This window comes from Stegostoma tigrinum, chromosome 9, assembly GCF_030684315.1.
Source record: "Stegostoma tigrinum isolate sSteTig4 chromosome 9, sSteTig4.hap1, whole genome shotgun sequence".
In the NCBI taxonomy this organism is placed as follows: domain Eukaryota; kingdom Metazoa; phylum Chordata; class Chondrichthyes; order Orectolobiformes; family Stegostomatidae; genus Stegostoma; species Stegostoma tigrinum.
Window position 1 is genome coordinate 39,630,995 of NC_081362.1, and position 27,704 is coordinate 39,658,698.

The 27,704-nt window shown below is 41.3% G+C and overlaps 2 protein-coding genes across 2 annotated transcripts in view; both read left to right on the plus strand.

Moving 5' to 3' along the window:
- sft2d1 (SFT2 domain containing 1) overlaps positions 1-12,131 on the plus strand; it is a 59,234-nt gene extending 47,103 nt beyond the window's left edge. Inside the window, exons 7-8 of the mRNA XM_048536703.2 lie at positions 7,850-7,879; positions 11,639-12,131. Coding sequence (XP_048392660.1) covers positions 7,850-7,879; positions 11,639-11,678 — 70 coding nt within the window. The 3' untranslated portion in view covers positions 11,679-12,131. The remainder of the gene's footprint in view (positions 1-7,849; positions 7,880-11,638) is intronic.
- Positions 12,132-17,667: 5,536 nt separating this feature from the next.
- On the plus strand, positions 17,668-19,872 carry prr18 (proline rich 18). Its single transcript, XM_048536411.2, has one exon. The coding sequence runs from the start codon at positions 18,221-18,223 to the stop codon at positions 18,893-18,895; it is 675 nt and encodes a 224-aa protein (XP_048392368.1). The 5' UTR covers positions 17,668-18,220; the 3' UTR covers positions 18,896-19,872.
- The last annotated feature ends 7,832 nt before the right edge of the window (positions 19,873-27,704 follow it).

Genomic DNA, 27,704 nt, shown 5'->3' on the forward strand with positions numbered 1-27,704 from the left:
TGTTCTGTTTATCTTTGCTGTCACTTGATTATTATTACTGTTAAGGCTGTAATCTCGATTTTCACATAGTCAGATATTGGAAAACTGCAACCTTTCAAATGTGTGCCTTTTAAAAACCCGAGATGGCTTGTTTCACTGTTCAATTTTGTACTAACTGAACATTACATTTTCTTTAACCATTTTAATTTGTAGGGGTGTTTGATTTCACTGTTTCAGATTAGTTACTTGGGTACAACCATGATCCGCCATTCCAGAAATTGTTTCTATTTAGCATACAAGTTTCATAGCCTGCTCACAAAACAAGCAAAGAATATCTTATTTCTGTTTCAATCAGATCCTTCTCTTCACAAAACAGCAGAATGGCACTGGACCCCATTTTAAGCTTTTTCTATTAAAGCAGCTCTTTTTTTCCGTAGAATCATCGACTCCCTACAGTGTGGAAACAGGCCCTTCGGCCCAACAAGTCCACACCGAACCTCAGAGGATCCCACCCAGACCCATCCCCTTATACCTGACCTAATCTACACCTCCCTGAACACTATGGGCAATTTAGCATGGCCAATCCAACTACCCTGCACATCTTTGGACTGTGGAAGGAAACCGGAGCACCTGGCGGAAACCCACACTGACACTGAGAGAATGTGCAAACTCCACACAGATGGTCGCCCGAGGCTGGAATCGAACCCGGGTCCCTTGTGCTGTGAGGCAGTAGTGCTAACCACTGTGCCCTCTTGAGCAATAATGAAGGAAGCAAAAAATAGCAGTATAGTTTGGATAAACAGCTAGTTTATAAACTATGGACACCTTACAATAGAAAATAATAATTCAAGCTTTATGTTAAGCTAAATTTTAATTCCCTTTTAGCCGTTTTTATTGTATGTTTTATCTTGCTAACTATTTTAACCTAGAAGCAATGCCAACAAATTGCAGTTTTTGTAGTGCCTTTAATGTAATAAACTCGCCAAACCACCACCTCCTACAGCACCTTCCAAACCTGTGACCTCTAACTCAAGGACAGCATGTGCTTGGGAACACCGCCACATCTGAGTTCCTCTTGGAGCTATACCTCATCCTGATTTGTAGCAATGTTGCTATTCCCTTATTGTTGCAATGTCACAATTCTGGAACTCCATCTCAAATCACAATTTGGGTGTCCCTCTGCTCTAAGGACTACAGCGATTCAAGACGACAGTTCACCATCACCTTGTCCAGAGCACTTTGTGGTCGGAAATAAATCCTAGCCTGGCTAGTGATGTCTACATCCCATGAATGAACATTAAAAAAAATACATGTAAGAATGTTAAGTAGCTTTAAAGTTAGCAGTTGATCTAGTGGTAGTCAGTTGGTCAGTCCCTGCATTTCTCCCTTGTCCAAGATGGGCTCTTGAATCATATGTTGTGAAGAAGTGTTTCAGTAATTGTCTTGACCTGGGTTGGAAGTACTCCAGTCTGCTTTAGGAGCAGGCTATTGTGCCACACTGTAGAGTAGGCAGCTGAAAGGTAGTACTCTATGCCTGTTCCATGTTCTTTTGGAAGCCGTTTCCAGTGTGATGGAGAGTATCAGAAATTGATCATGTGTGCTGCCCCTGTATTGGTAACCAGTTTCAACAACATTACAGGTAGTCTGCACTTCTAGAGATCTGTGGCAGGATAAGATACTCAAAATTGTTAAACCAAACAGGAACTAGCAGGTGGTGTGTCGCATTGAATTCTTCTAAATCATACCAAGTGTATTCTACGTTCATGGTTCCAGTGCCAAAAAAGAATTGCATATCAGCATGGATTGTCAGACACTAAAATATGATTCCAGCTATGCACTTACAAGTGACTCGCCATAAGACATTGAGTTTCTGAGAATGTCCAAAGAAAGCAGCAGCAAAGTTCAAAATCAGAACAACTTATTAACTACATCTGTTGGATGTATATAGGATGCTGCGTCCACTACACTTTGAACTTCAGCACTTGCCCTATCATATTCTGCACCAGACTCATCGGGTTAATATTCGATTGAACACAACAATGTGCATAATGAGTGGAGGATTCCAGTTGTGATGTACTTGGTATTCAGCTGAGTCTCAACATGTCTGTGGTGAACAGTGTAGGCCAGTAGAATAGGTTATCGCTGACACATCTGGCTGAGATTCAATCAAATGCAGTGATGCGTATCCATGCTTGAACCTTCCACTCAACATCCCTCCCCTGGCTTCCTGTCTTCACAAACATCAGTCCCCCACACAGTCCATTGTTCACTGACAAAAGCTCACAAGCTGGTTGGAGCCATTCATTTTGATCTTCAACTAGCGCTTGATGTCACACAAAACTGGGTAGCAGCCTGAGCTGTGAGGAGGATACAGAGGCATTGCCATGTGATTTGGACAGGCTGAGTAGGTGGTCAAATGCGTGGTAGATGCAGTAAATGTGGATAAGTGTGAGGTTGTTCAATTTGGTACCCAAAATAGGAAGGCAGGTTATTATTTGAATGGCTGTAAATTTAGAGAGGAGAATGTTCAATGAGACTTGGGTGCCCTTATGTGCCATTCATTGAAAGTAAACATGCAGGCACTAAAGGCAAACTGTATGTTGGCCTCATCGTGAAAAGATTTGAGTACAGGCACAAGGATATCTTACTCCATTGAGGCCACATCTGGGATATTGTGTGCATTTTTGATCTCCTTTAATGAGGAAGGATGATCTTGCTATAGAGGGGGTGCAACAAAGGTATGCCGAACATAGGACAGATTAAATCGGTTAAGACTGTATTCATTGGAATTCATTCCTTAGAATGGCAGGGAGCCTGTAATCTTAGAAACGTATTGAATTCTAATAGGAGTAGACAGGTTAGTTGCAGGAAGATGTTCCCAGTGGCTGCACGAGTCCAGAATCTACGGTCATGGTTTATGATATGTGGCTAACCTTTTAGGACTGATGAGGAATTTCTTCACCTAGTCGGTGGTGAGTCTGTGGGAAGCACTGTTGCAAAACGGTTGTGGCCAATACATTGTGTTTTTAAGGACGTAGCTAAAGGGATCAAGGGAGATTGGAGGTGTTGGGATTGGGGAATTTAATTTGACGAACAGTCATGATCAAAATGAATGGTGAAGCAGGCTCAAGGAGTCAAATGGCCTACTTCTCTTCCTCTCTTCTATGTTTCTATGGCCTGTTGAGTCCACCTACTGTCCACCATCCATAACGGAGCAACCTTCCTGATCAGACCTCATTTGGGTCCAGGAATGGGAAGTACAGAAGTTGCTAACACGTTCCTTGTGACAAATCCCATCTGTCAAATGGCAGGCTTTGAACTAGTCATTCCGCTGTATTTGTGAGGTTTTTGTTCCTGAGAACCCCCATGAATGATGAAATTCATGAGTGTGGAGCTTGTTTAAAAGTCGTGGATACAGGTTTTGACCATGGATGTTGATTTCTGTTGTTACTTATTTTTTGGTGCAGACAGACGGATATCAAGCATTTACTGTACCAAGGTGAGGGCGGTCTTTGCTGAACAGGTTCAGAACAAATCAGGGACTCTATACAGCCAGCCCTAAGGTGGGGCAAAAATCCCATCAGTTTATGGACATACCCTGGACTTAAAACCCTCTGAAGGCAGAAATTGTGGAAATTATATTGGATTAAATTCACAGAGCTTTTGGGACTCCAGAAACCATATGCTGCAACAGAACCAAGAAAAGGCTGCTTGGGACAGACTGGAAAATGTGCAAACCCGGGGGGGGAGATACTTGAAACGGAGGTTAGTATGCAGAAATTAAAGGAAGAATTCATGCCCCAGCTTAAGTGATGGAAGCCAGACCTCAGGAAATAAACAGCTCCAACAACTTCTGACCTTCTGGAGCCTACAGAGGTACAAAGCCATACAATTTTCCAGCCAGTGCTTAGGCACAGAAATACTGAACTTTCCACACCATTGTGCTACATGCAAACCTAGTTCCACCTATGGATGTAAAGACATTCATAACACTATTTAAACCTGAACGAATACCTATCCAAGAAATACTGGACATTCCAAAACCTTCAAAACCATTCCCCGCAATCAGAAAACCATTCATACCTACTCCAGTGGATCAGGAAGCTCATTTAGCCCAGAGAGGATGAACAATAGCTCAACAGATTTGGTGGGAAATGAGGGGGCCTGCAGTTAGGTACAACTGGAGACCCTGAGCCCAGCAGTGGGGAGAAGGAAAGAGAAAGAGACACCAGCCCCATGATACAAGCAATGTGCCCCCATTCCAACACAGTGTGTGCTCTCAGGTGGGCTTCGTGAGGAGAGTTCGAGAATCTGAGCAAGAAGCAAGCCCCGCTCCCAAAGGAAAGCAGCCCTTGCAACGACTGAACTCTAGCAACTAACTACGAACCTACGACATCCAGAGGTAACCAAAGGCATCCAGAGAGACGAGGCATCGACTAGGGCAACGCCAGCAACATTCACCACCGACCAAGACAATAACCCGCTCACAAGGACCACCAGAAAAGAAAGAAAAAAACCAAGGTTGTCACCAGTCTGGTCCCACGTGTCTAATTGCATCAGTGGATACCACCAGACTGACTGACTGTTACTGGTACCTGAAGCCCTTTGCAGAGTCCCAGCTATGGCAAAAGCCTGTCAAGATCACACTTTCACACCAGGGGTGAGCCTAAGGTCATTGAGACCCTCGAACTCAGCTTGCCTAGTCCTGGCCCCAAACCCCACCTTTCCCTATCTAACGGTGTATGGCGTCCCTCAGAAAGGGAAGCTGAATCGGACTCTGGGTCAGCAAGTATGCTCTCTCCCGCATCTGCTCTCTCTTACTTTGCTAACAGGGGAAAGAGAAAGAGAAACAGCCAACCACTGTGTCTGTTTACCTACTGTATCAAGTCTAGACTGCAAGGCTTGACTGGGAGTCAAGTTAACTGGAAGACAGATACATGTGAAAAATAGGCAGTTTTTTTATATTCACTTTGTCGTTTGCTGTAAATATATTAAATTTTGCTTGTTTGTTCAATAAAATCAGAGTTTTCTTTGCCTCTGAAGCATCTGCCTCCTGTGTTTTCCCATATTCCACTGCGTAAGGCCAGTGTCAGGAACCAGGAAGCTGGTGAACAATATATCAGATAGAACTCTCTACATGTGGCATCAGTGCAAACCTGTTTTGTTTGTAGAAAGATACAGTATTTCATTTTACCAAAGAAATGTATCCTCTACAGTCTAAGTGGTAAGCTAACCACCTTAATCAGCAAATAAGGAGGATACTGCTGGGCTCCAGGGTTTTTGTTGGCTAAAATAAAGTAAATCAACGTATTAAAGGTGCTAAAGGATTCAGTTAGATAGCCCCATCATGTTTTAAACTTGCATTTACTCTCTGCATCCATTGTTAACAGAATGTCTTTACCATTAATGACTTCTCACTACCCACTAAGCAGTGCCTGCCTTGTTTTCCTCTTACTACAATGCAACATGAATCATTGTAAGTCTTTAAATATTGTTGTGGCAACCACTTGTAACTGTGCAATCGTAAAAGTAGGGCCACCAGCAACAGGAGCATTTTCAGATTTTGCAAGCAGATAATCTTTCTAATCTTGTGATCAGAGATAATGGGAAGTGCAGATGCAGGAGAATCCGAGATAACAAAATGTGGAGCTGGATAAACACTGCAGGCCAAGCAGCATCTTAGGAGCACAATCTTTCTAATCTTTTTTTAACAGTTGAAATCCTGTGACGAGAGCCTTGCTGCATAACAATGGTTCAGTGACAAAGTGAACTTATATTTGATTTCAACTGATATAGTTGGCAGTATGCTGCATCCATAAGTATTGATACACCAATAGATTAACTTCACAATTATTTTTCTCTTGAAAGGAAATTGAGAAACAGCAACAAATTAATGCTTACTATTAAGGTGGAGAATATGGACTGGTAAAGTGTTATCTAATATTTTGAATTCAAAGGAAGTGTACCTGACTAATTAGAAGTTAAAATATACAACAGAATTGGAACATTGGCGCTAAATTACTTAATTGATCTGCCTCTAATATAAAATATTGACAGAATTTATCAGAAAGTCATGTTTTTTTAAATTCCATGTCTCTGTCACTTGTAATAACATATTTGTTTAACTAATTTGCAGTTTGCTAACCAAGTTTACACAATATGAATAAAAGTAATCAGTTGTGTGATTGAAATACCTTGAAGTTACAGAAGAGAGTATATAAATACAATTTTGTCCTTTTGTTTTGCTGCTGCAATATCGTAGCATTTTTGTGATGTCTGTATATTATATGTTGTATTCTGTTTCCAAATTTCATTTATCATTGCTTAGTTAACTTAGTTGACTTTATCCAATCATTATTTTCTGGACTGCCTCTTCTCTCACTGCTACTGTTCCTAGCTTGATACCATCTGCAAATTTCCATTGGCTTTCTGAATCCAAGAACCTGATGTAAATTATACAGCATACTGGTCTCCACATTGATCTTGGAATGGTTATTTCTCCGTTAGACGCCAATGTCATTACTTTAATGAACACCATTGTTTTCCACCCTCTTCTGTTTGCTGTGTCACAAAGGCCACTCATTCCTTTGTGCCCGCAGTAACTTTAACACTGACGTATTCTCAGTTGTTCTCCCCCAGTCTGCATGAGTTTCCTCCTACAATCCAAAAATGTGAAGGTTAGGTGGATTGGCCATGCTAAATTGCCCCATAGTGTCGAGGGATGTATACCCTCAGTGGATTAGCTATGATAAATGTGGGGTTATGGGTATAGTGTAGGGTGCTGGGTCTTGGTGGGATACTCATTGGAGAGTCGGTGCAGACGTGATGGGCCAAATGGCCTCTTTCCACTCTCTAGGGAGTCTGATCCTTATATCCTTACTCTACCAATATCTTTTTCAGGTGGCACGTTGTCAAATGTCTTAAAAATGCCTTATTAGCACGATGATCTTGCGCCATTGTCCCATGTCTATTAGCAATTTACCATGATGTAGTAATGTAAATTTCAGACTGTCTCGACGCTAGTGGCCTTTTACAAAGCAAGCTTTAAAGTCTGAAGGATGTCAGTAGAAAATAAGTCTTGGTATATTTCTGGTGTGCTCTGAGGCATTACCAAAATTAATTTGCACTGTAGTGAGAATTTGAGTTGTCACTTTGTTTTATATTAAGCTGCTAACTGAACATTCTTGTAATGATACAAACTGGTTGGGAGGATCATGTGGCACGGTGGACATGTTCTTACCTTTGGGTTAGGACTCTGGGTTCAAGTGCCTCCTGCCTTGCAGGTACGTCATAATACATTTGATCAGGTTAATTAAACTTAACTGGTTGACGTACCTGAAACAATTTCATAGTATGACCTAGTAATTCAACTGTTCAACTAATCTATTGTTCTTTAACCAGGATTTTTTTCCCCTTTGTCTTGTAGTAAGTCACCATTCTTTAAAAGAGCATTAAGTAATATGTTGCAACACGTCATTGAGTGCAAGTGTAGACAAAGTCATAGGATATGGATCTAGTTGAATTTCTTGCATCGTTATTTTGTTGTGGTTAATGAAGCCACTTATCACAGAGGTACATACTTTTTGAATGTGTTAATACAAAATTACTCCTAAACAAAACATACCACAGTTGCAATAGTGCATTTTATTTGCAAAGCAAATTGACAGAACTATTCTGAACTGTTAAGTCTTAATGAGACATAGTGGATTTTAATCCTCCATTTGTTCATTTGCTTTTTGACTTTTTCCTGAAATGAAGATTTTATTATCAAGATGTTGCAACCTTTCCAACTTTATGCCAACCTAATATGAATTTTATTCAGACTTTTTATTGAGATTTATAACTTTCTCTCTCCAATTTCTTTTTTCAGGTATAGTCTGTCATACATTCCGTTTGCAAGGTGAGTTTTTTTATCCATTTTTAATTTAGATATATAAGTATGCACTGGAAGCCATTTCATCAAACTGTGCTTGTATCATTGTCACAATCAATTGTTTCAATTCTGGGAAAATAGGGAATAAGAGAAGTAGATATACACCCCTTGAGCCTGCAAAGGCATTTGTTAGGATCTTGGTTGATCTTTTTCAACTCCACCGTATTTCCTAATCCCTATACTCCTTGGCCTAGTTTTTGGTTCTTCGGTATCCAAGCATTATTTTATCTTAATTTTGAACATACTCAAGAAGTGCACTTCCATAGCCTCTAATGTAGAGAATTCCAAAGATTCACAATCATCTGAGTGAAAAAATTTCTTGTCATCTGAATCCTGAATGAACAACACCTTATCCTGGGGTCCTAGTTCTAAATTCTCTGTCCCAGGTAATCGTTTCCTGTAAGTCTGGTGCAGGCTAGTTTCCTTGTTTTTTAAATGGCTAAAGGTGGTTTTGTACAATTAAGTTAGTGAATACAATAATATCATGCAAAGATTCCATTTACTGAAGGAGGGGAAGTGAGTATAAATTATGTTACCCCATTACACACTCACCTGTGGGATGTGAGTTTGTAGTTAGGAAGTCTCCTCCGTATGCTCACCCTAGGCATCCTTATGCAAAATCAGCCAACTGCAGGCTTATCCTTGTGTGAGCAAGGAGAATATCTCACTAATTGCAAAATTCAAATTGTCATGAGCTGAAGCTGGTTCAGGGACAAACTTTGTATCCTGTTCCACTTTTTTCAGTTAGTAGTGTTAAAACATTTTAATTTATACGCACAACACTGAACATTATTCCCTGCTAATCATTGAAACAGGGCCTCCTGGCAGAAGGGTCATCATCCACAGGAAGAGAGCAGCTTTTGTGCTTCCTGATTTGTTTTTGGATTTCCTCCCCTCTAAGTTTAGCAAATACTTGTCACTGAGTATTTACGTTGCATATTTAGGCTGGGTTAGCATACTCTATTCCACCACATTAAAAATTAGGTGAGAATCTCCCTCAATTTTTAAATTTGGTTGTCTTAGAGGAAAGATGGTACGTAGTTAACTAAACTTTTCAGACAATAAGTTGGTACAGAATTTCTGTTATGAACTCAGGTCGTTTTATTTTTCTTTTGTACTGCTTACATATTTTGATAACTGATTCTCCACTGATATTGCTGCTAAATTAATTTATACAGAACTGCGAAAACTAAAAATAGCACATGTTCCTTTATCTGAATTACTATTGTGGATTATAGAGTGGTTTAAAAAAAATAATTTGAGGAGTCAGTTTTGGGGAACAAGGAAATGGCAGGGGAGTTACAGATATTTTGTGTCAATCTTTATGGTGAAAGATATTTAAGTATTTCATTAGAACTAAAGAATTTAGGGGCAGGAATTAAGTACCATCATCCTCACTGAAGAAGTAATATTAGACAAACTAATAGAATTATAAGAAGTTCAGCACTCTCTCAAGGTTTGTGTAAAAGAGGTAGCTACAGAGAGTTCGTTGAAATTTTTCGAAGATCATTGGATTCTGGAGAAGTACCAGAAAATTGGAAAACTGCCAACATGACACAAAAAGGGAGGGAGGCAAAAAGCTGGCAGCTGTAGGCTGCTTAGTCAAACATCTATTATTGGAAAAGTATTGGGATCAATTGAGAAAGTAATAGCATATTTGGAGAACCAAATATAATCAAGCAGAATCAGAATGGCTTCATTAAAGGGAAATCATGTCTGACTAATTTGTTAGTTTTTCGAGGAAATCTCAAACAGAGAGGATGGAGTGGAGGTACTTAGATGTGTTGTATTTAGACTTCCAAAAGGTGTTTTACAAGGTGCCTCATTAAGGGTTAAGTCTTAAGTACCAATGGTGTTGGAGGTAATATATTGGAATGAATAGGAATTGGCAAATGAGCAGGAAATAGTGAGTGGGAATAAGACGTTATTTTTCAGGTTGGCAACCTGTAACCAGTGGGATTTGTCTGGGAACAGTCCTGGGACTACAACTTTTTACAATATATACTAACGACTTGGAGGTAGGAAGTGAATGTACTATAGCCAGACTTGCAGATGACACAAAAATAGGTTGAAAGGCAACTTGTGACAGAGATACAAACAGTTTAGAGATATTAATAGGTTAAGTGAGTGGGCAAAAAAGTTAGCAAATGGAGTTTAATGTGTGAAAATGTGAAATTGTTCATTTTGAAGGGGAGAACAAAAGAACAGAAATGTTATTTAAATGGAGAAAAACTGAAGGAAGCTGCAACTCAAAGGGACTTGGAGATAGCTTTGTACATGAAACTCATTATACACAGGTATAGCATGTAATCAGGGAGACTGTTGCAATGTTAGCCCTTATTTCAAGGGGCTTGGAGCGTAAGAATAAGGACGTCTTACTGTAACTGGACACAGTGCTGGTGAGACCAAGTCCAGAATACGTGTGCGGCTTTGGTGCCCTTATTTAAGGAAGTATGTTGTTTCTTTAGAGGCAGCACAGAGAAGGTTCACTACAATAATCCTGATATAGAGGGATGTCTTGTATGCAAAGGCTATACAGGTTGGAACTCTGTGCACTGGAATTTAGAAGAATGAGAGGTGATCTCATTGAAACATAAGGCAGGGCTGAGTGGGTATTTCCCTCTGAGTTTAGACTTACTGCATACGTACCCTTAAACTTGTTGCACAGTTTAATACCTGGTTTAACAGCTGGGTAACTTAGAGTATCACAACTCACTTTTGCCCCTGTTAATCACCACTCACCCATCTGTTTGCACATTAAAAGACAGTTGAAAACCTTAAATGGCAGCTACTATAGCAAAAATGTAGCTCTCCTCTCCTACACCCATGTGATTTGGCCTGGAATCCCTTTGTTGCCCATTTCTGCATCAGCTGGGATTGGCGGATGGGCAGTATTGTCAGGTCAGGAAAAACTTTGCATATAGTGATAACACACATGTCCATATTTCTCAAAGCAAATGTGCTGTACCAACCATGTCTGAACCCTTTCTAATCAATTATTTGGAGGGTGACCACTTCAGGCTTCTGCAACATTGCTCAAATTGTGCATTTTATGGAACAGTGAATAAAGATTGTAGCACCATTAATATAGTTGTGTGCACTTTTCCAATGTGATGCAAAATGTTAAACTTGATTGAATTGTCTTCTTGCATAGCTCTGAATTTAAAGAATACAACAAATATTTAATTATGGTGCAGTTTGGGTTCATTTTCAAACAAAGTGCTAGTGCATTCATTATTCACATTACGTTCCTTGTACTTCAATCTTTTCCTGCATTACAACAATAGCGGCAAGGTGGCTCCGTGGTTAGTACTATTGCCGCCTCTCAGCGCCAGGAACTCTGGTTCCATTCCACTATCGGGCGACTGTGCAAACTTCACACAGACATTCTCCCAGTGTCTGTGTAGGTTTCCTCCCTGTGTTCCAGTTTCCTCCTGTAGTCCAAAGATGTGCAGGCTAGGTGGATTGACCATGCTAAATTGCCCATAGTGTTCATGGATGTGTAGATTAGGTGGGTTGTAGGGGGCTGGGTCTGGGTGGGATGCTCCGAGGGTCGGTGTGGACTTGCTGGGCCAAAGGGCGTGTTTGCACACTGTAGGGGCTCTATGATACAGAATATATATAATTTGGCCGTTAAGCACACAGACATCCTGAAGTTATGAAATATACCATGTAAATGCAGGTTCTGTCTTTTCTAATTCCTTCTTTTTGCTTAATATTTTTAAGGGATGCTGTCATAAAATGTTGCACTTCCTGCATGGGATAAATCTGTAAAAGTACACCAGACTTCGATACTTCCAGAAGGTTGCTTGTAGCCATGGGGAAAGACTGCCTACTGTGTATTTTGTTCCTTGGATGACTCCTAAATACTACTCATTTGTTTAGTAAATAGAAAATGATGTAATATAAATTTGTTTTAAAAATGTCTGTTGCACATGTTACTGATTATATGCTGTTCCAAAGAATCAAGCCTTTTGTCCTTAGTCAATTCTTTTTCATATTTAACATCATTCCGTAGTGCTTCTACTACTTTTTTTATTTGTGTTGCTGAACGAATGAATTTTGCTTCTGAATTTCAAAGTGGAAGGCAAATAATTGTAAGTGCCATTTATGTAGCAAAAACTGAATGTGTGCTACTTTGAAGTGATTATTCCTTTTACTATGAACAGAGCTTGTACATAAATTTGAACCACTCAAATAATAACTCTGTTTATATAAAGGTTATTGTGTTTTTATTTGCCTATTACCTGGAAGTCAATAGTCCTATTACGTGTTTGCCTGTTCTTTGCAGTATAATCACATGAAATGATGGGGTTGTCGGTACTAACCTTCAATGTGCGCACCACTGTCCTCCAAACAATGATACCACCATCATGTTTAGATTTATTTATTTGTCACATATTAAGTATTGGAATACGTAAGCACAGCACAAAGTTGCTATTTACTGGTACCCACTTGGAACTATATCTTGTTTTCTACTGTTTCCCAGATCTATTGGACATCTGCCTGATGAGAGCTTTTGCACGTTTTCTGCAATCTCTAGCAATAGTTTCTATTGCTTTTACTTAATTCATGATCACTTGTTAATCTAATTTTGTATGTTGCTTTGCACACATTGGTGCAGTGTTTGTCTACAATTTCTGCAGTGGAAAAAAAAACTAATGTTGTGTACTTCAAGATGTCCTTGAAGAACGTAAGTACAGAAATAGGCCACTCTACTTGTTGGGCCTATTCCTTTTACTTAGTTAGATTATTCATAATCAATACCTTAGCATCGTTCATCTGCCTGTGATCTGCATGTTTCACTACTTTTAACTATAAATGTCTTGATCTCAGTTATGAAAAGTTAAATTTATCTGATCATTTGCTGCTTTGGGGGTAAGAGTTTTAGATTTCTACCTTTTCTTGACGCGAGCAGTGCCATTTGATTTGCTGAGGTTTTTTTAACTAGCCTACTGTTTTAAAATTATGCCATATTGTTTTAGATTTCCCTGTCAGAGAAAATAGGTTCTCTTAATTTACTCTGTATGACTTCTTTTATAGTATAAACAGTGATTTGAACATCCGTCAATCATACAAATTCAAGCGCATGCCAACCAAGTTAGTGTGACCTGTCACCCTTATTTAATACCAACTCGTAAGTATCATTCTGGTGAATCTGCATTCCAACCTGAGATGCAGTACTTAGAACTAAAAGCAGTCCTCTGAATGATTAGAAATAATGGGAACTGCAGATGCTGGAGAATCCGAGATAACAAAGTGTAGAGCTGGATGAACACAGCAGGCCAAGCAGCATCTTTGGAGCACAAAAGCTGACGTTTCTGGCCTAGACCCTTCTTCAAGCAGTTTTATCAAAGGATACATCACACGTGAGTGTTTACTGCTAGTTTGTTCCTTTTATAGGTTTTTGAAGAAAATCATTTACAGCATCCCAGCTCAGTGGTTAGCACTGCTGCCTCACTGCGCCAGTAACGAAGGTTCAATCCCACCCTCAGGCGATTGTGTCTATGTGGAGTTTGCACATTTCCCTGTATCTGTGTGGGCTTCCTCCCACAGTCCAAAGATGTGCAGGTTAGGTGAATTGGCCATGCTAAATGGCCCATAGTTTTCAGGGATGTGTAGATGGTGGGTTTCGGGGAGATGGATCTGGGCAAGATGCTCTGAGGTTCGGTGTGCACTTTTGGGGCCGAAGGGCCTGTTTCCACACTGTAGGGATCCTATGATCTGTATGAGCAATCCCATGTTGATGTCAATTTTGTCTAGAGTCAGTATACTGTCTATAGTTTTGCTGAGTTATGATCGTCTTGCCTCTCCTCGACCATTTTGTGTATCTTTAGCTAATCCTATATTATGAATTATTTGTATGTAAAGCTTATACTTCAGATAAGCACACTGAAGACCTCAATGACTAAAAGATTTCTTTTAAAAATATTACAAACCGAAATCTGCTCGGCTAACTTACTATCACTACAATAAGGAAATATGTTTTCAAACTGCCCAGCTAATTTCCATAAAGTTCAATCGTCTTTAACAGCTTGAAGTGAAGTTTTTGAAAATCAAGTTAAGAAATTTGAACAACTACAAACACTAAATTAGTCAGCTTTTCAATTCCTTGTCATCTAATTGATTATTCTTGTTTCATGCTATATATTTATTGTAATCCTTCTACTCTCAAATGGACATGGAGCAATTCATGAAATATTCTTAAATGTTTCTCCAATGTGTTTTGACACTATTTCACGTCAGTTATGACTTAACATTGCATCATATGTTTGTAAAATACATGAAACAGGTTTACCACTTTCTTTGTAAAAGTAGTGCTGCTTATCTTACCAATTTTCTACCATCCCCTCATCAAGACAATCCTTGATCCTTGATGCTTTGAGGTTTCACTAGTGACACTACATGACTTGTCATAGGTTTTCTTTATTAATTAATACAAATGTGATTGAACAATTCGTCATTCACCGTGGTCACCTCTGACCCATCTGATCCACCTGAGCCTATTTTCAGCAGGCGTCTGTATATGTGTACGACCATCAGGGAATGCTGAACACTAACCAGAAATATGGGTCAGTGTTCCTCTACCTAAATGGTTCTTCACATTTACATTGTTAGTCAGTTTTGCTATCCAGAAATCAAACTCTCCTTGGAGTTTTTCATTCCTCATGGTTCAGCTACTCACTGGACAAATTACTAGCATTGTAGGTATTTTTCTGTGAGTTTCCTGGAATTAAGACCGATTCTAACAAATACACAGCAAATTAGCTTTTTAGCCTGTGCCACCTATGAATAGATTTCTGTTCTATCATGAATGAGACCAGTGCAGGAATAGATAAGTACATTCTTACAAATTCCTTGCTGAGTGGACTGTTTGTTGGTCAAATGGTCATGAGTGACTAGACAGTGACAGCCATTGTTAATAATTTTGTCTGAAGGAGGTTGTGATGACCTTTGACCCAGAAACAGTGCAGTAAGGAAAATATGTAATTTCTTTAGAAAGCTGTGAAATCTGTAATTCCCTTCAAACCTATTTGAAAAGGAATTTTCACAATTTGCATTGATTATAAAAGGGATCAATTCTTTTTGAAAATAGATGCATGGGACCTACTGACGCTTGGCCTGGAAGCAAAGGCAACAGAAAATAGGTTGAAAAAAGAGGCAGTGTGCCTTATAGATACAGAGTACGGCAGCTGAAAAGCTGAATGGTGAAAGCAGTTTGTGTGCAGGTGCAGACATGAAGAGAAAAAAAGCAGACAAAAAAGAACATCTAATTCTTTAAGAAATAAATACTTACAGGAAGTGGTTAGTCTTTATTTAATTTGGCAGAAAACTAGATGGAAGCTTTCGAAACACTGCAAGCTGGCTCAATAGGTCTAAAACCAGAATAACTATAAAAAGCTTAGGGATGGTATAGAATTAGGTGTTTACCCATAAGTTGCCCAACTGAACAGTTATGTTGGTTGAAAAGAAATGCAAACTCCAGACTTTTTTGACCCACATAGGGGAGCAAACATGAAGCGTGTCTTGCTGATGATAATCATGGCTGTGAAACTTGAAGGTGGAGGGTATTATCTGAGATGGTTATTGACATTCCCTACATGAATAAAGAACAGCAAATTGGGTAACTACAGGGCCACTATTTGAAAAATGATGCACAAACTTGTGGGTAGGATGTTTTTGTTATCAACTATTTCAGCTAAAATTTGCCTTTATTTTAAGTGTCATTTACTTCTTAATTCATTTCTAATTTGCAGTGCTTCTGAATTGTATTAAAGTAAAAGCTAGAAAAAGTGAGGTCTTGCTCATTTTTTCCCACATGGGTCATTCAGTAAATACAATTACTTTGGTTTACTATTCCCCCTGCAAGGATTATAACACATAGTGACAAAAATCAATGTTCATATTGTAATAGACTCCTCATATACACCAAAACACATTAAATGACAATACTGTTGTGTGCAATACCAAATGTTTAGTTATAATCATTTATATTGGGTTCGTGCAAAATTAAGACTGTACGATCCATCTTATATTACTGTCATGCTGTGGTTTATCTGCAATTTGGAATAATGTAAAAGTCCTAATACCACATCTGTTCCACAGTAAGAAAGAGTAGAAGTAAATATTCACATGTAACAAGACATATTTCCCATTGATACAAAGTACAGGTACCAAAGGAAAGCTTTTTTTGAAGCAGAATATCAGTAGCTGTACTTTTACCAACATGTGAAACAGCATCAACGCTGTGGATGTGTTCATACCCCATTGTAAATTTGTAATCTTTAACATAATAGAAGGATAAAGCAGCATGGGAAGACCATCACATGTAAATTCTTAAATTCTTATCCAGTCTTAAACTGGAAATATATTGCTGTTTATCTGTTGTTGGTGTGTCAAAAGACTGAAACACTCCAGCAGTGCTGTAGGTATCTCTACACCCCAAGGACTGCAACTGTCAAGGATGTAGTTCATCAACTGTTTCCTGGGCAATAAATTATGAAATATGAAAAGCCATATTTTATCATTTTTCACCTTGATCCATTTTTTTTTGTTCTTGAAAACTAACGGGAAAAGGTTTTCATCAGCATTAAATCATGCGTACCTCCAAACAACTCCCAAAGCCGTTTGATGGTGCTGTAAACTTCCTGCACCTGTTTTACATTATGAATAGCCACTGCTGTGGAAATTAAATGCATGAGATCACAAACCTATGAGTTAACTTCTTGTGATGCATGAATCCAGACTTTGAACTGAACTCGGTGCCAAAACAAATAAATTGCTTCAAACACTCCACAATCTGCGCCAATGTTTTTTTTTTCAGACATAAAATCATCAGCTAAAATGAACCCAGGTTTTGCTGAGGGGATTGTCAATTAATTTTCTGCAATTATTTATGGATTGCAGCCAGTAATATATGTAATAGCTCAATTGACTATGGAGCATAGTGCTCAACTGTCATGAATCAATTGGAAAGTTCCCCCATAGGAAACAACTGTATTAAAGGTGCTGGAAGTAGTGGCAATATTATTATTTATAATTGAAAACCTAAGCCAATGCTATACTGATGTGTTCACGTCGGCCATGGGAGTTGTTGGAAAATAAGTTATTTTTAAATATCTGTAATTAAAAACTAGTAATAGTAAAATATTAGTAGCTACCTTTGTTGTATAAATTGATCTAATTCACTTACGTCATTTTAGGGAATGAAATCTGTCATCCTTACCTGGCCTGGCCCATATGCAACATATGACTAACAGTTTATTTTAAAAAGTCGAATTTCTGAAGAAGGAACACTGAGCACAAAATGTTAACTCTTTACCTCTCCGCAGATGCTGCCAGATCTGCTGAGTTTCTCTAGAAAATTCTGTTTTTATTTGTTTCAGATCTCCAGCATTGATAGTTCTTTGCCTTATATTAATATGCTTATTACACCAAGTTCTAATGAAAAGTCATTAACTTTGAAATGTTGGATAACAAAGCGTGAAGCTGGATGAACACAGCAGGTCAAGCAGCATCTCGGGAGCACAAAAGCTGACGTTTCGGGCCTAGATCGAAACGTCAGCTTTTGTGCTCCTGAGATGCTGCTTGACCTGCTGTGTTCGTTTTTTCATGCTTTGTTATCTTGGATTCTCCAGCATCTGCAGTTATTCTCTGCGCATGTTGCCTGACCTGAGTTTTTTTTTCTAGAATATTTGTTCTTATTCTATACTTCACTCTTCAGAGTGAAAATTTTGTTTTTGTTCAGATAAGTTCAAAACGCTTCTGAATCTTGAAACTTATCTAGGCTCCTTTCAGACTCCCAGTGGCCTGGATGCTAGTCTGTAAAGCATAGTGTTGCCAATAGTATAAGTTCAATTCTCGCACCAGTTGCGATTACTATGAAGGACTTTTCTCTCAGCTTCTCCGCTCCGCTTAAATTGTAACTAGTCATTTCGCTCTCTCTAACGAGAGCGGCTTTGTAGCCCGGTAGGAATGTAGCAACTTTTAACAAGTGGACTAAGTTTGAATATTTGGTTTTGTTCGTTATATCTTCTAATATGGTGAGATGCATCTCAAAAATAGTTCAATGAAAATGGAAGCAAGTTATTGTAACTTTACGAATGAAGCAACAATAGTTACACACCTTGTACTTTTTTGGGACGTGGGTGTCGATGTCAATGGCAGTATTAATGCCCCAGTTAGAAGAGGAGGAGGCGATAGCCTCAGTCCGGGGGAGGGAGAGGTAACCGGCCTCCTGCTCCCGGTATAAAGGAGGAGGACCTGCGAACGCTCTCGGGTTACTCGATCCCGAAGGCGGCTGGGGTGATGTGGTTAGACGCCCGTCCGGGGAGTCGCCTACCCGCCGTGCCTTTCCCTCCAATCGCTCCGACAGGGGGCTGCTGCTTCCCCGGGCGGCGGCAGGAGATGGCGCGGGGGGCAAGGGCAGGCCCAGAGCCGCGGGACCGGGGCCGTCGCGGCGGCTTTTCCAACTCGTGGCCGGAGGTGAAGCCGCGGCTGGGCGGCCGCCGACCGCAGCCTCGACCCGCGGGCTCCAGGGCTGCAGGCAGCTCGAGTGAGAGCGGGCCCGTCTCTAGGTCAGCGGACTCGGGCACAAGGAGCCATGACAACTCGTCCCGCAGTGGGCTGGTGGAGAGCGCCGGGGAGGGGGACTTCTCGCTCAGCCTGACCCCTGAGGCCGTGCTGCTGATCCAGAGGCGCAGCCTGGAGCGTCAGCCGCTGGGGCCCGGCAGGAGTAGGAGGCAGTGCCCGCGGCCATCCGGCTCTCTTCAGCAGCCGAGCTCCGGGTCTGCTCAAACCGCCTCAGCGGCCGGTATCCGGAGCCTGGTGAAGATCTCGCTGCTCAATAACCAACACAGATACGACGACGTGGAGTATGAGGAGGAAGAAGACGGACCGGGAGACCCGACGCTGCACCAGAGGTGTCTGGACTGGCTGCACGGGGTAGAGGAGGCGGTCAGGCTGCCCCGGCTGCTCAGCTAACCCGGTCCCGGGGCTAGCCTGGCACGGCACAGGGGCAGAGCCCAGGCTGTCTTTCTCCCAACTCCGGTGGAGTGAGCGTGGGCTGCGGAGCCCAGGCTGCCACAAAGTGTCTGGTGGGGCAGAACTCAGACTATTCCCCCCGCTACACGGGGAAGGGTGTGAGCGGATGGGAGGCAAAACAGCAACTGCTCACCTGACTTCAGCATCTGCAGTGCTCCCTTTTCTGGCTGAAAACTGCAAATCCAGAACGTTACCCTGTCTCTGCTTATGTTTTGTTTAAAATCTTCACTGCTCCTGCAGACAAAAACAATTGGCCCACACTGCTAGTGGGTGAACTTTTAATTTACCAGGTATCCACAAAACAGTGCCCATTAAAGAACAGAACGAAGTCATTGTATAGAGTGGGGAGAGATTTGATGCTTATGTTACAGTAAAAGGAAGAGGTGTAAGGTGCAAGAAATTCTCAGGAATGTATTTCACGATATTTGGAGAAATTTTCACCTCTATCTAGTTTGGATCTGTGCAACTGATACGATCGATCTACCAAGTGTCTTTTATTAAGTCAAATTGTTCTGGCTTCTGTCAAGCAAAATATGACTAATTGAGTGAGTGTGAGATCACTGTCAAGAAATGGATATGACTTGTAATGAAAAGTGATGAATTGCCAAATGAGTGGATTACCAGAGAACGAATTTATATTTATACTTGCTCGCTGCTTGTGATGTGCACAATTAGATACACAAAGAAGTGTACAATAATCTAAAAATACACTAGTTTATATTTTGAATGTTTCACAGAAATTATCATTAAAGCATTGCTGCAAACAATGCAGGGTTTTTTTAATCTACATCTAAAACTTATTTATAATCGCTTTCTGTTACTTTTGAAATGGCTTTTGAAAATGGTGTAAGTGACTGGTATATTAAAATTGCCATGTAAAATTGTGATTCAATTGATACGTACGTAGCAAGGAATGGCCGGTGGGAGTCGGGGGTGGGTTGTTTTACAGGAAACCGGAGATCTCAAGGAAAGAAATCGGTCTATTCAGGCCTCTGAAGTTAATACACTTGCATTGTAAATTGTATAGTAATTTATTTTCAACTTCCAAGTTGCCCATTCCTTTTAAATGTTTCAGATGTTTTTCGTGGATACCTAAAATTGTCCTGCCCTAAATTTTGCAATTTTTTTCTCCTATGTAAATCATGTGATTTGAGAATTGTGTTAAATTCTGGGAGCATTCCGTTTACATTAGTTCAAATGAATTAGTGCATTGTTCTTCAAGCAACAATCTGTCTTTTGTACAAGCTTACACATTTGAAGAATGTCCTGTTCCTGGGAGTTGGTGTCTATATTGCTAAATCTAAGGCAGGTACAGTAGAGAAGAGCAACTTCAATAGTCACGGTAGAAAATGAGGTAGGACTAATAAAGTTAAACTGCATTTATTTCAATGCGATAGGCCTTGCAGGAAAGGCAGATGAACTCGGGACATGGTTGAGAACATGGGATTGCGATATCATAGTTATTATAGAAATATGGCTCAGGGAGGGGCAGGACTGGAAGTTTAATGTTCTGGGTATAGATACTATAGGAAGGATAGAAGGGGGATGAGAGGAGGGGCAGTGGCATCCTTGTTTAAGGATAACATTGAGGCTATACTTAGGATATTCCTGGGTGGCTGTCCAGTGAAGTTATGTGGGTGGATCTGAGAAATAGGAAAAGGGTGAACATCTTATTGGGTTTGTACTATAGACTCCCCCAACAGACATCAGGAAATTTTGAGAAGCAAATTTGTAAGAAGATCTCAGATATCTAAGAGTAATAGGGTTGTAATGGTGAGGGATTTTACCTTTTAAAAACATAGACTGAGGCTATCATAATGCTAAGAGCTTGGATGGAGAAGAATTTGTGTGGTACAGGATTTTTTAAGTATTTGGATGTATCTACTGGAGAAGGAGCAGAACTTCACCTTCTTTTGGGGAAATAAGGTAAAGCAAATGACTGAGGTATCAATGATGGAGATCAATTTGGGGCTAGTGATTTTCAATTCTATTCATTTTAAAATAGACTTGATCTAAAAGTTAAAGTTCTTAATTGAAGTAATGCCAATTTTGATGGTATCATGCAAGAACTTTCAAAAGTTGGTTGTGAGAGACGATTCACAGGTAAAGGGATGGATGGGAACAGGGAGACCTTTTAAACTGAGCTAACATTGGAGACAATATGTTCCTGTTAGTGCGAAAGGCAAGGCTAGTAGGTGTAGTGAATGCATAGGTCAAGAAAAAGGAGATGTATGTCAAGTTATAGACAGCTGGGATCAACTGAATCCCTAGAGGAGTATAAGGGCAGTAGAAGAAAAAGGGATTTGAGATAACTTCGGCAATTAGGATTAAGGAGAACCTGAAGAGATCCTGCAAACACATTATGGACAAAAGAGTAACTAGGGAGAGAATAGGGCCCGTTAAAGACAACAAGGCCATCCAGGTGTGGAGCCACATGAGAAGGGTGAGATACTAAATGTATTTTTGTGAAGAATGATTTGGGAGCTAGAGAACTTGGGGAAATAAATAGTGATGTACTTTAAAGTGTCCGCGTTACCAAAGAGGAGGAGCTACATGTTTTTAAAATGCATAAAAATGAATAAATTACCAGGACTTGATCAGAGGGTTCTCAGAGCTATTGTGGGAAGCTAGGGAAGAGGTTTCTGGGCCCTTGCTCAGATATTTATATCTTTGATCACCACACGTGAGGTATGGGAGAGTGAAGATTGGCTAATGTGGTGCTATGGTTTAAGAAAGGTGATAAGGAAAAGCCAGGAACTATAGACCGTGAGCCTGATATCAGTGGTGGGTAAGTTGTTGGAGGAAAATCTGAGGGACAAGATTTGAATGCATTTGGAGAGGGAAGGACTGATCAGGGAGAGTCAACATGGTTTTGTGTGTGGGAAATCATTTGTGTCTAGCTTGAGTTTTTTTTGTCACTTCTTCAAAGATTCAGAGCAGAGCAGTGGACATCTATATGGACTACAGCAAGGCATTCAACAAGGTTCTGCAATAGTAGACTGGTTAGCAAGGTTAAATCACATGGAATCTAGGGGGAGATAACCAATTGGATACCAAGTTGGCTCGAGGATGGAGCAAAAGTGGTGGTGGAGTGTTGTTTTTTGGACTGGAGGCTTGTGACCAGTGGTATGCCAGAAAGATTGGTGCTAGGCCCACTGTTTTCTGCCATTTTATATAAGTGATTTGGATGTGAATATAGGAGGTATGGTCATTAAATTTGAAGATGACACCAAAATTGGGTGGCGTTATTTCACAGTACAGCAGGAGCTTCATCAGAGGGGCCAATGGGCTGATGGAGTTTAATTTAGGTAAATGTGAGGTATTGCATTTTGGTAAGGCAAATCAGGGCAAGACCTATACAGATAATGGTAGGGCTCTGGGGAGTGTTGCCAAACACAGGGACCTAGGAGTGCAGCTGCATCGTTCCTTGAAAGTAGGGTCACAGGTACACAGGTGATGAAGAAGGCGTTTTTAAAATGGTCCCAGGTGAACCACCTAAGTATACTTTTAAAACCAGGTTTAACATGATTGAAGTTCTGCTGTGTTTGTGTTGTATTTTGTAGTACTGCCTTATCTAGCATTCCCATGTTTCCTCTTACTTCAGGCTACTAAGATCCAAAATCAGTTATTCTGCAACTTTAATTTTATTTTAAATCCATGCACAGGATGTAGGTCTCACTAGCCTTGACCATTGCTAAGCAGTGGAAATTGCTTTACTGCAGAGCTGACATTACAAAATGCCCCATATCTGCATTCCTAAGGTAGAAGGCTGATCCCACATTTGATGAATTACAGTTTTAAGTGCCTTGGCTAGAAACCAGCTTGGGGAGAAGAAATCAAGAATGCCCAAGGACAGAAGAATGCAATAAATGATATAAGACAGAGAATATTGCAAATGTACAATGACATGGAGAGCTTTGGAAATGAGAATGATGAATTTGGATTGTATTGAGGAAAATGTAGCCAATTTAGGTCATTGACAGTAGAGTAAATAAGTGACCAAGGCACAACATAAACAGGAACAAAAACAGAAGTTGGTGGAGAAGCTGAGCAGGTCTAGCAGCACCTGTGAAGAAAAATTCAGAGTTAACATTTCTGATCCAATGACCCTTCCTCCGAACTGGTTTTAGCAAATACTTGGTCAAACACCAGTAGCGACAGTAAAATTAATGTTGGTAGACAAGAAGAAAGATGGGAACAGAAATCTCTTTGGAGAGGGGAGCAGAACATCTTCAAGATGGGCATACTTAGAAGAGATTTGGCAGTGAGTTAAATAAGAACCCAAAAGAACTGCGGATGCTGTGAATCAGGAACAAAAACAGAAGTTGCTGGCGAATCTCAGCAGGGCTGGCGACATCTGTGAAGTAGAAGCTAAAGTTAACATTTCTGGTCCAGTGACCCCTCCGTAGAACTGGAGTTTCTCAAGCAATTTCTGTTTTTGATCCTGAGTCACAGCATCCGCAGTTTTTTCAGTTTTTACAGAACATAGGCAGCTCTATTTTGAATGAATTGCTGAAGTACACAGGACTTGGGGTTGCTTTTTTCCAGGGTACTTTCTTAAGAAAGATTCTGGTTTCTGTTCTCCACCTTGATTTTTTTGAACAGACTTGCACACTTGAGTGGGACAAGCGATCATTTCAGAAAGCATAAGGAATCTACTATTACTGAAGCAATTTTTTTTTAAAACAGGAAGTGACCTCTTTCTGAACCAAGTTTTCTCAATTGGCTGTGCCTGTTAACTAGCTGGAAATGAATTGAAAATTGCAATTTCCATAAACAACACTCCATATCTAATCTACTTAGTGGTTTTCCTGCTGGCAAACCCACTACATGATGCAAAATGAAGAAATCTAAAGAATCAGCAGCTTGTCTATAGCAGCTACTTTTTAAACCAACTTGAAAATGGAAGTAGCGGTGCAGAATTGAGAGACAACCTGGTTGAGAGTATGTGCCTTTGATTCTTTAACACTCCCCCCCCACCCCCCGCCATAACCCCAACAACTATTTTTATTTTCCCCATTTTGTTTTTCTCTTGATAAGTACAATTGCACAGATGTCAGTACCCTTTGGAAAATGTCGCTCATAATTAACTTTATTTAGGATCTGGTCTAACTCAAGCTGCAATACAGAAAATGTTACTGGAGGATTTTGTGGTGATGGAGGCGTTAGCCCTATTGATTGAAATGGGTAAAATATCTAAAAATGCTCTCACTGGCTCATGGAGCTGTTGGAAGATAAAAATTGCTTTGGTGCTATCAGAATATGAATCCAACACAAGAATTTCTGAAAGAATCCTAATTAGTATAGGATCCAAATCACAAGAGAGTAATGGTAAGTTCTTCTCAAATCACTGAAACACCTAATAGCATATAGCAACTATAAATAATGCATTCATACAACGTAATCCTTGTTTGCCTCAGTTTTAAATAAATGTTCTCTTTTTCTATCACAATGGCCATAATTTTGAGATTCCCTCACCAGTAGAAACATCATCTTGGCATCTACCCTGCGAAATCTGTCCAGAATCCTGTACATTTCAATAAAATTTCCTTTCATTCTTCTAAACTAATGAACAAAGGCCCAACCATAGAGTCATGGTGTCATAGAGATGTATAGCACAGAAACAGGCCTTTAGCCTGTAGAACAGACTACATTGAGAAAGCGAATGCACTGCTTGCAGATACCGACACTTAGCAACAGGGGGCGATAGACCCGACCCCACAACTAGAGAACTGAATCACAGCCTTACTCAAAAAACTTCAAAAATCTGGAGAATTAAACAAGAGAGGCTTCCAAAAAATGAAACCAGATGGATCCAACACGCCACGCTTCTACAGACTACCAAAAATTCACAAACCAGGAGTGCCCCTCAGACCCATAGTCTTGTTACCTGGAACATCAACGTACAGATTAGCCAAGGAACATCATCAAAGACTAAAGCACCTAGTAGAAGACTCACGCCACTCCACCCAAGAATTCCTGAACACCATCAAAGATACCAAGATAGAAGACGACGAAATAATGGTCTCCTTTGACGTAACAGCCCTGTTCACATCCATCAACATCAACCTGGCCAAAGAAACACTGACTACACTATTAGAAGAACCAAAAACACACACACCAGACACCACCAACCTCTTCAGCAAGGACAACATCATCAAGCTAGTGGACCTATGCCTTACCACCCACTTCACTTGCAATAACAAAACCTACAGACAAACCAACGGAACACCCATGGGATCTCCGATATCAGGGTTCTTAGAGGCAGTAATGCAGACACTCAAACAAACAGCTCTGCCAATCGTCCAACCCAAACTTTGGGTCCGCTGCGGGGATGACACCTTTGTCATCACTAAACAAAACAAATTAGAGGAAACCTTCAAGACCATCAATAATACCTTTACTGGCATAACATTCACAAAAGAGGAGGAAAACAACAACAAACTGCCATTCCTAGATGTCACAGTAGAGCGAACAGTCAATGGGGAACTTCAAACCAGCGTCTACAGGAAAACAACACATACGGACCAAATACTGAACTACAGGAGCAACCAACCCAACACCCACAAACGAAGCTGCATTAGAACATTATTCCAACAAGCCACCACACACTGCAGCACAGAGGAACTACGAACAGCAGAAGAAAATCACCTATACAGCGTATTCAAAAAGAACGGGTACCCAATGAACACAGTCCGCCGATTTCTCAGCAACAAACCCAAACAAATAGACAAAACGTGCCCAGAAACCATAACCACTCTCCCCTACTTCAAAGACATTTCCAAAATGATTGCCAGACTACTCAGACCTCTTGGCATCATGGTAGCCCACAAACCCACCAACACACTGAAACAGCAGCCAATGAACTTAAAAGACCCTATACAGACAACAAGCAAAACGAATGTCATCTACAAAATACCTTGCAAGAACTGTGACAAACACTACATTGGACAAACAGGCAGAAAGCTAGCCACCAGGATACATGAACATCAACTAGCCACAAAAAGACTTGACCCACTATCACTAGTATCCTTACATACAGATGAGGAAGGACACCACTTTGATTGGGACAACACATCCATCCTAGGACAAGCCAAACAGAGACACGCACGAGAATTCCTAGAAGCATAGCATTCCAACCGGAACTGCATCAACAAACACGTTGATTTGGAGCCCATCTACTGTCCTCTGAGAAAAAGAACAGGAAATGACATCACCAATGCAGGAAATGACAAATAGACAATGGGGAACCTAAGGGAAACCTAAACAGATAAATAGAAAGTGGGACATAACACCAGCGCTTCACCAGAGGCTCACTGATGATGTCACTTAGAATGGTGACAAATTGTCTGAAAACGAGCCTTCCAGCTCAGTGAGCCAGCTTACATCCAGAACAAAATAAAGACCCATTCTTTTGTGGACCGAGAAGAGGAGAGCACGACTGTGTTGGAGGTGGAAGGAAGACGTCGGGTTGGCTGTGCACCCTTGCAACCGGTGGATCTTAATGCTGGCTTCGGCCTAACGCTGGTTCAGAGGAGCAGCCAACCTGCAACGATGGCTGCAGCGAGTGCTCGTGCCCTGGGTCAGGGGATCCGGAACACCATCCGCGTTTCCGTGAAGAAGATGGATGAAGGTGCGCCTGTGGACCGCACCTTCCTCGTGAAGAGAGTCCTGTTGGACTGTTGTGGGTTCGCTGCTGCGGACATTTACTGCCTGCAGGATTTCCCTGCAGGACGTTTCTATGATGTAACCTTCAGGAGTGCCAAGCTTTGCGAGCGCTTCCTGGAGGTTTTCAAGGAGAAAGGAGGTGAGGACCCCCTCTCTGTATTGACTGCTGTCCCGCTGTTCGTGATGCCGGTGCAGAGGAGCCGTATGGTGACCGTCCACATGTTTAACCCGCATGTGCCAGCAGCTGATATCCTGACCTTCCTCTGAAGGTACGTGAAGGTGGAAGGGGACCTAACCAACATCATGGACCCCTTTGAGATCTGGACCAATAAGAGGCAGGTCAGGGTGACGCTGAGGATGGGCGCGGATGGTCACATCATACACCCACCGTCTAGCTTCGCAGTCAGCGGAAGCAAGGGCTACCTGACCTACGCAGGGCAACCCAAAGTCTGCCATGCCTGTGGTAGGTCAGGACACGTGGCGGCTGACTGCAAAGCCACCATCTGCAGGAACTGCAGGGAGGAGGGACACCTTGCAAAGGATTGCCCAAAAGAAAAAAGCTGCAACCTTTGCAGGGAAGCGGGCCACGTCTATAGGGCATGCCTGCGGCAGTGGACCACCTACGCCCAGGTCACCGGCAGGGGCAATGCGGGGAAGGCTCCCCCCCACTCCGCCCCGGAGGAGAGGAAGGCACCAGGCCCCTGCAAGGACCCCACTAGTGTGCAGGAGGGCCATGTCATACAGGACGGCCCAGCCCCGCAGGACGGACCCGAGGCCAACAAAGCACCGCTGCAGACTCTGCTCCCCACCGACAAACCGGAGTCAATGGAGGAGGCGACAGGTCACCCAGGGGAGTGGACGACGATCCAGAAGGCGAGGAGGAAGGCGCACCAGAGGGCCCCAGCACCGCAACCATCAGGCGGGAAGAGGCAGCTACAGGGGGGCTATAACAGCTCCTCTGATGAGGGGGATTCGGAGGAGGCCCGCCCAAAGCAGAAACTGAAGATTTCCAGGGCGAAGGAAAGCAGCACCCCGATCCCAGGTGATGGGAGGTGTCCTGAGGCTCCCTCCGACACCCAGC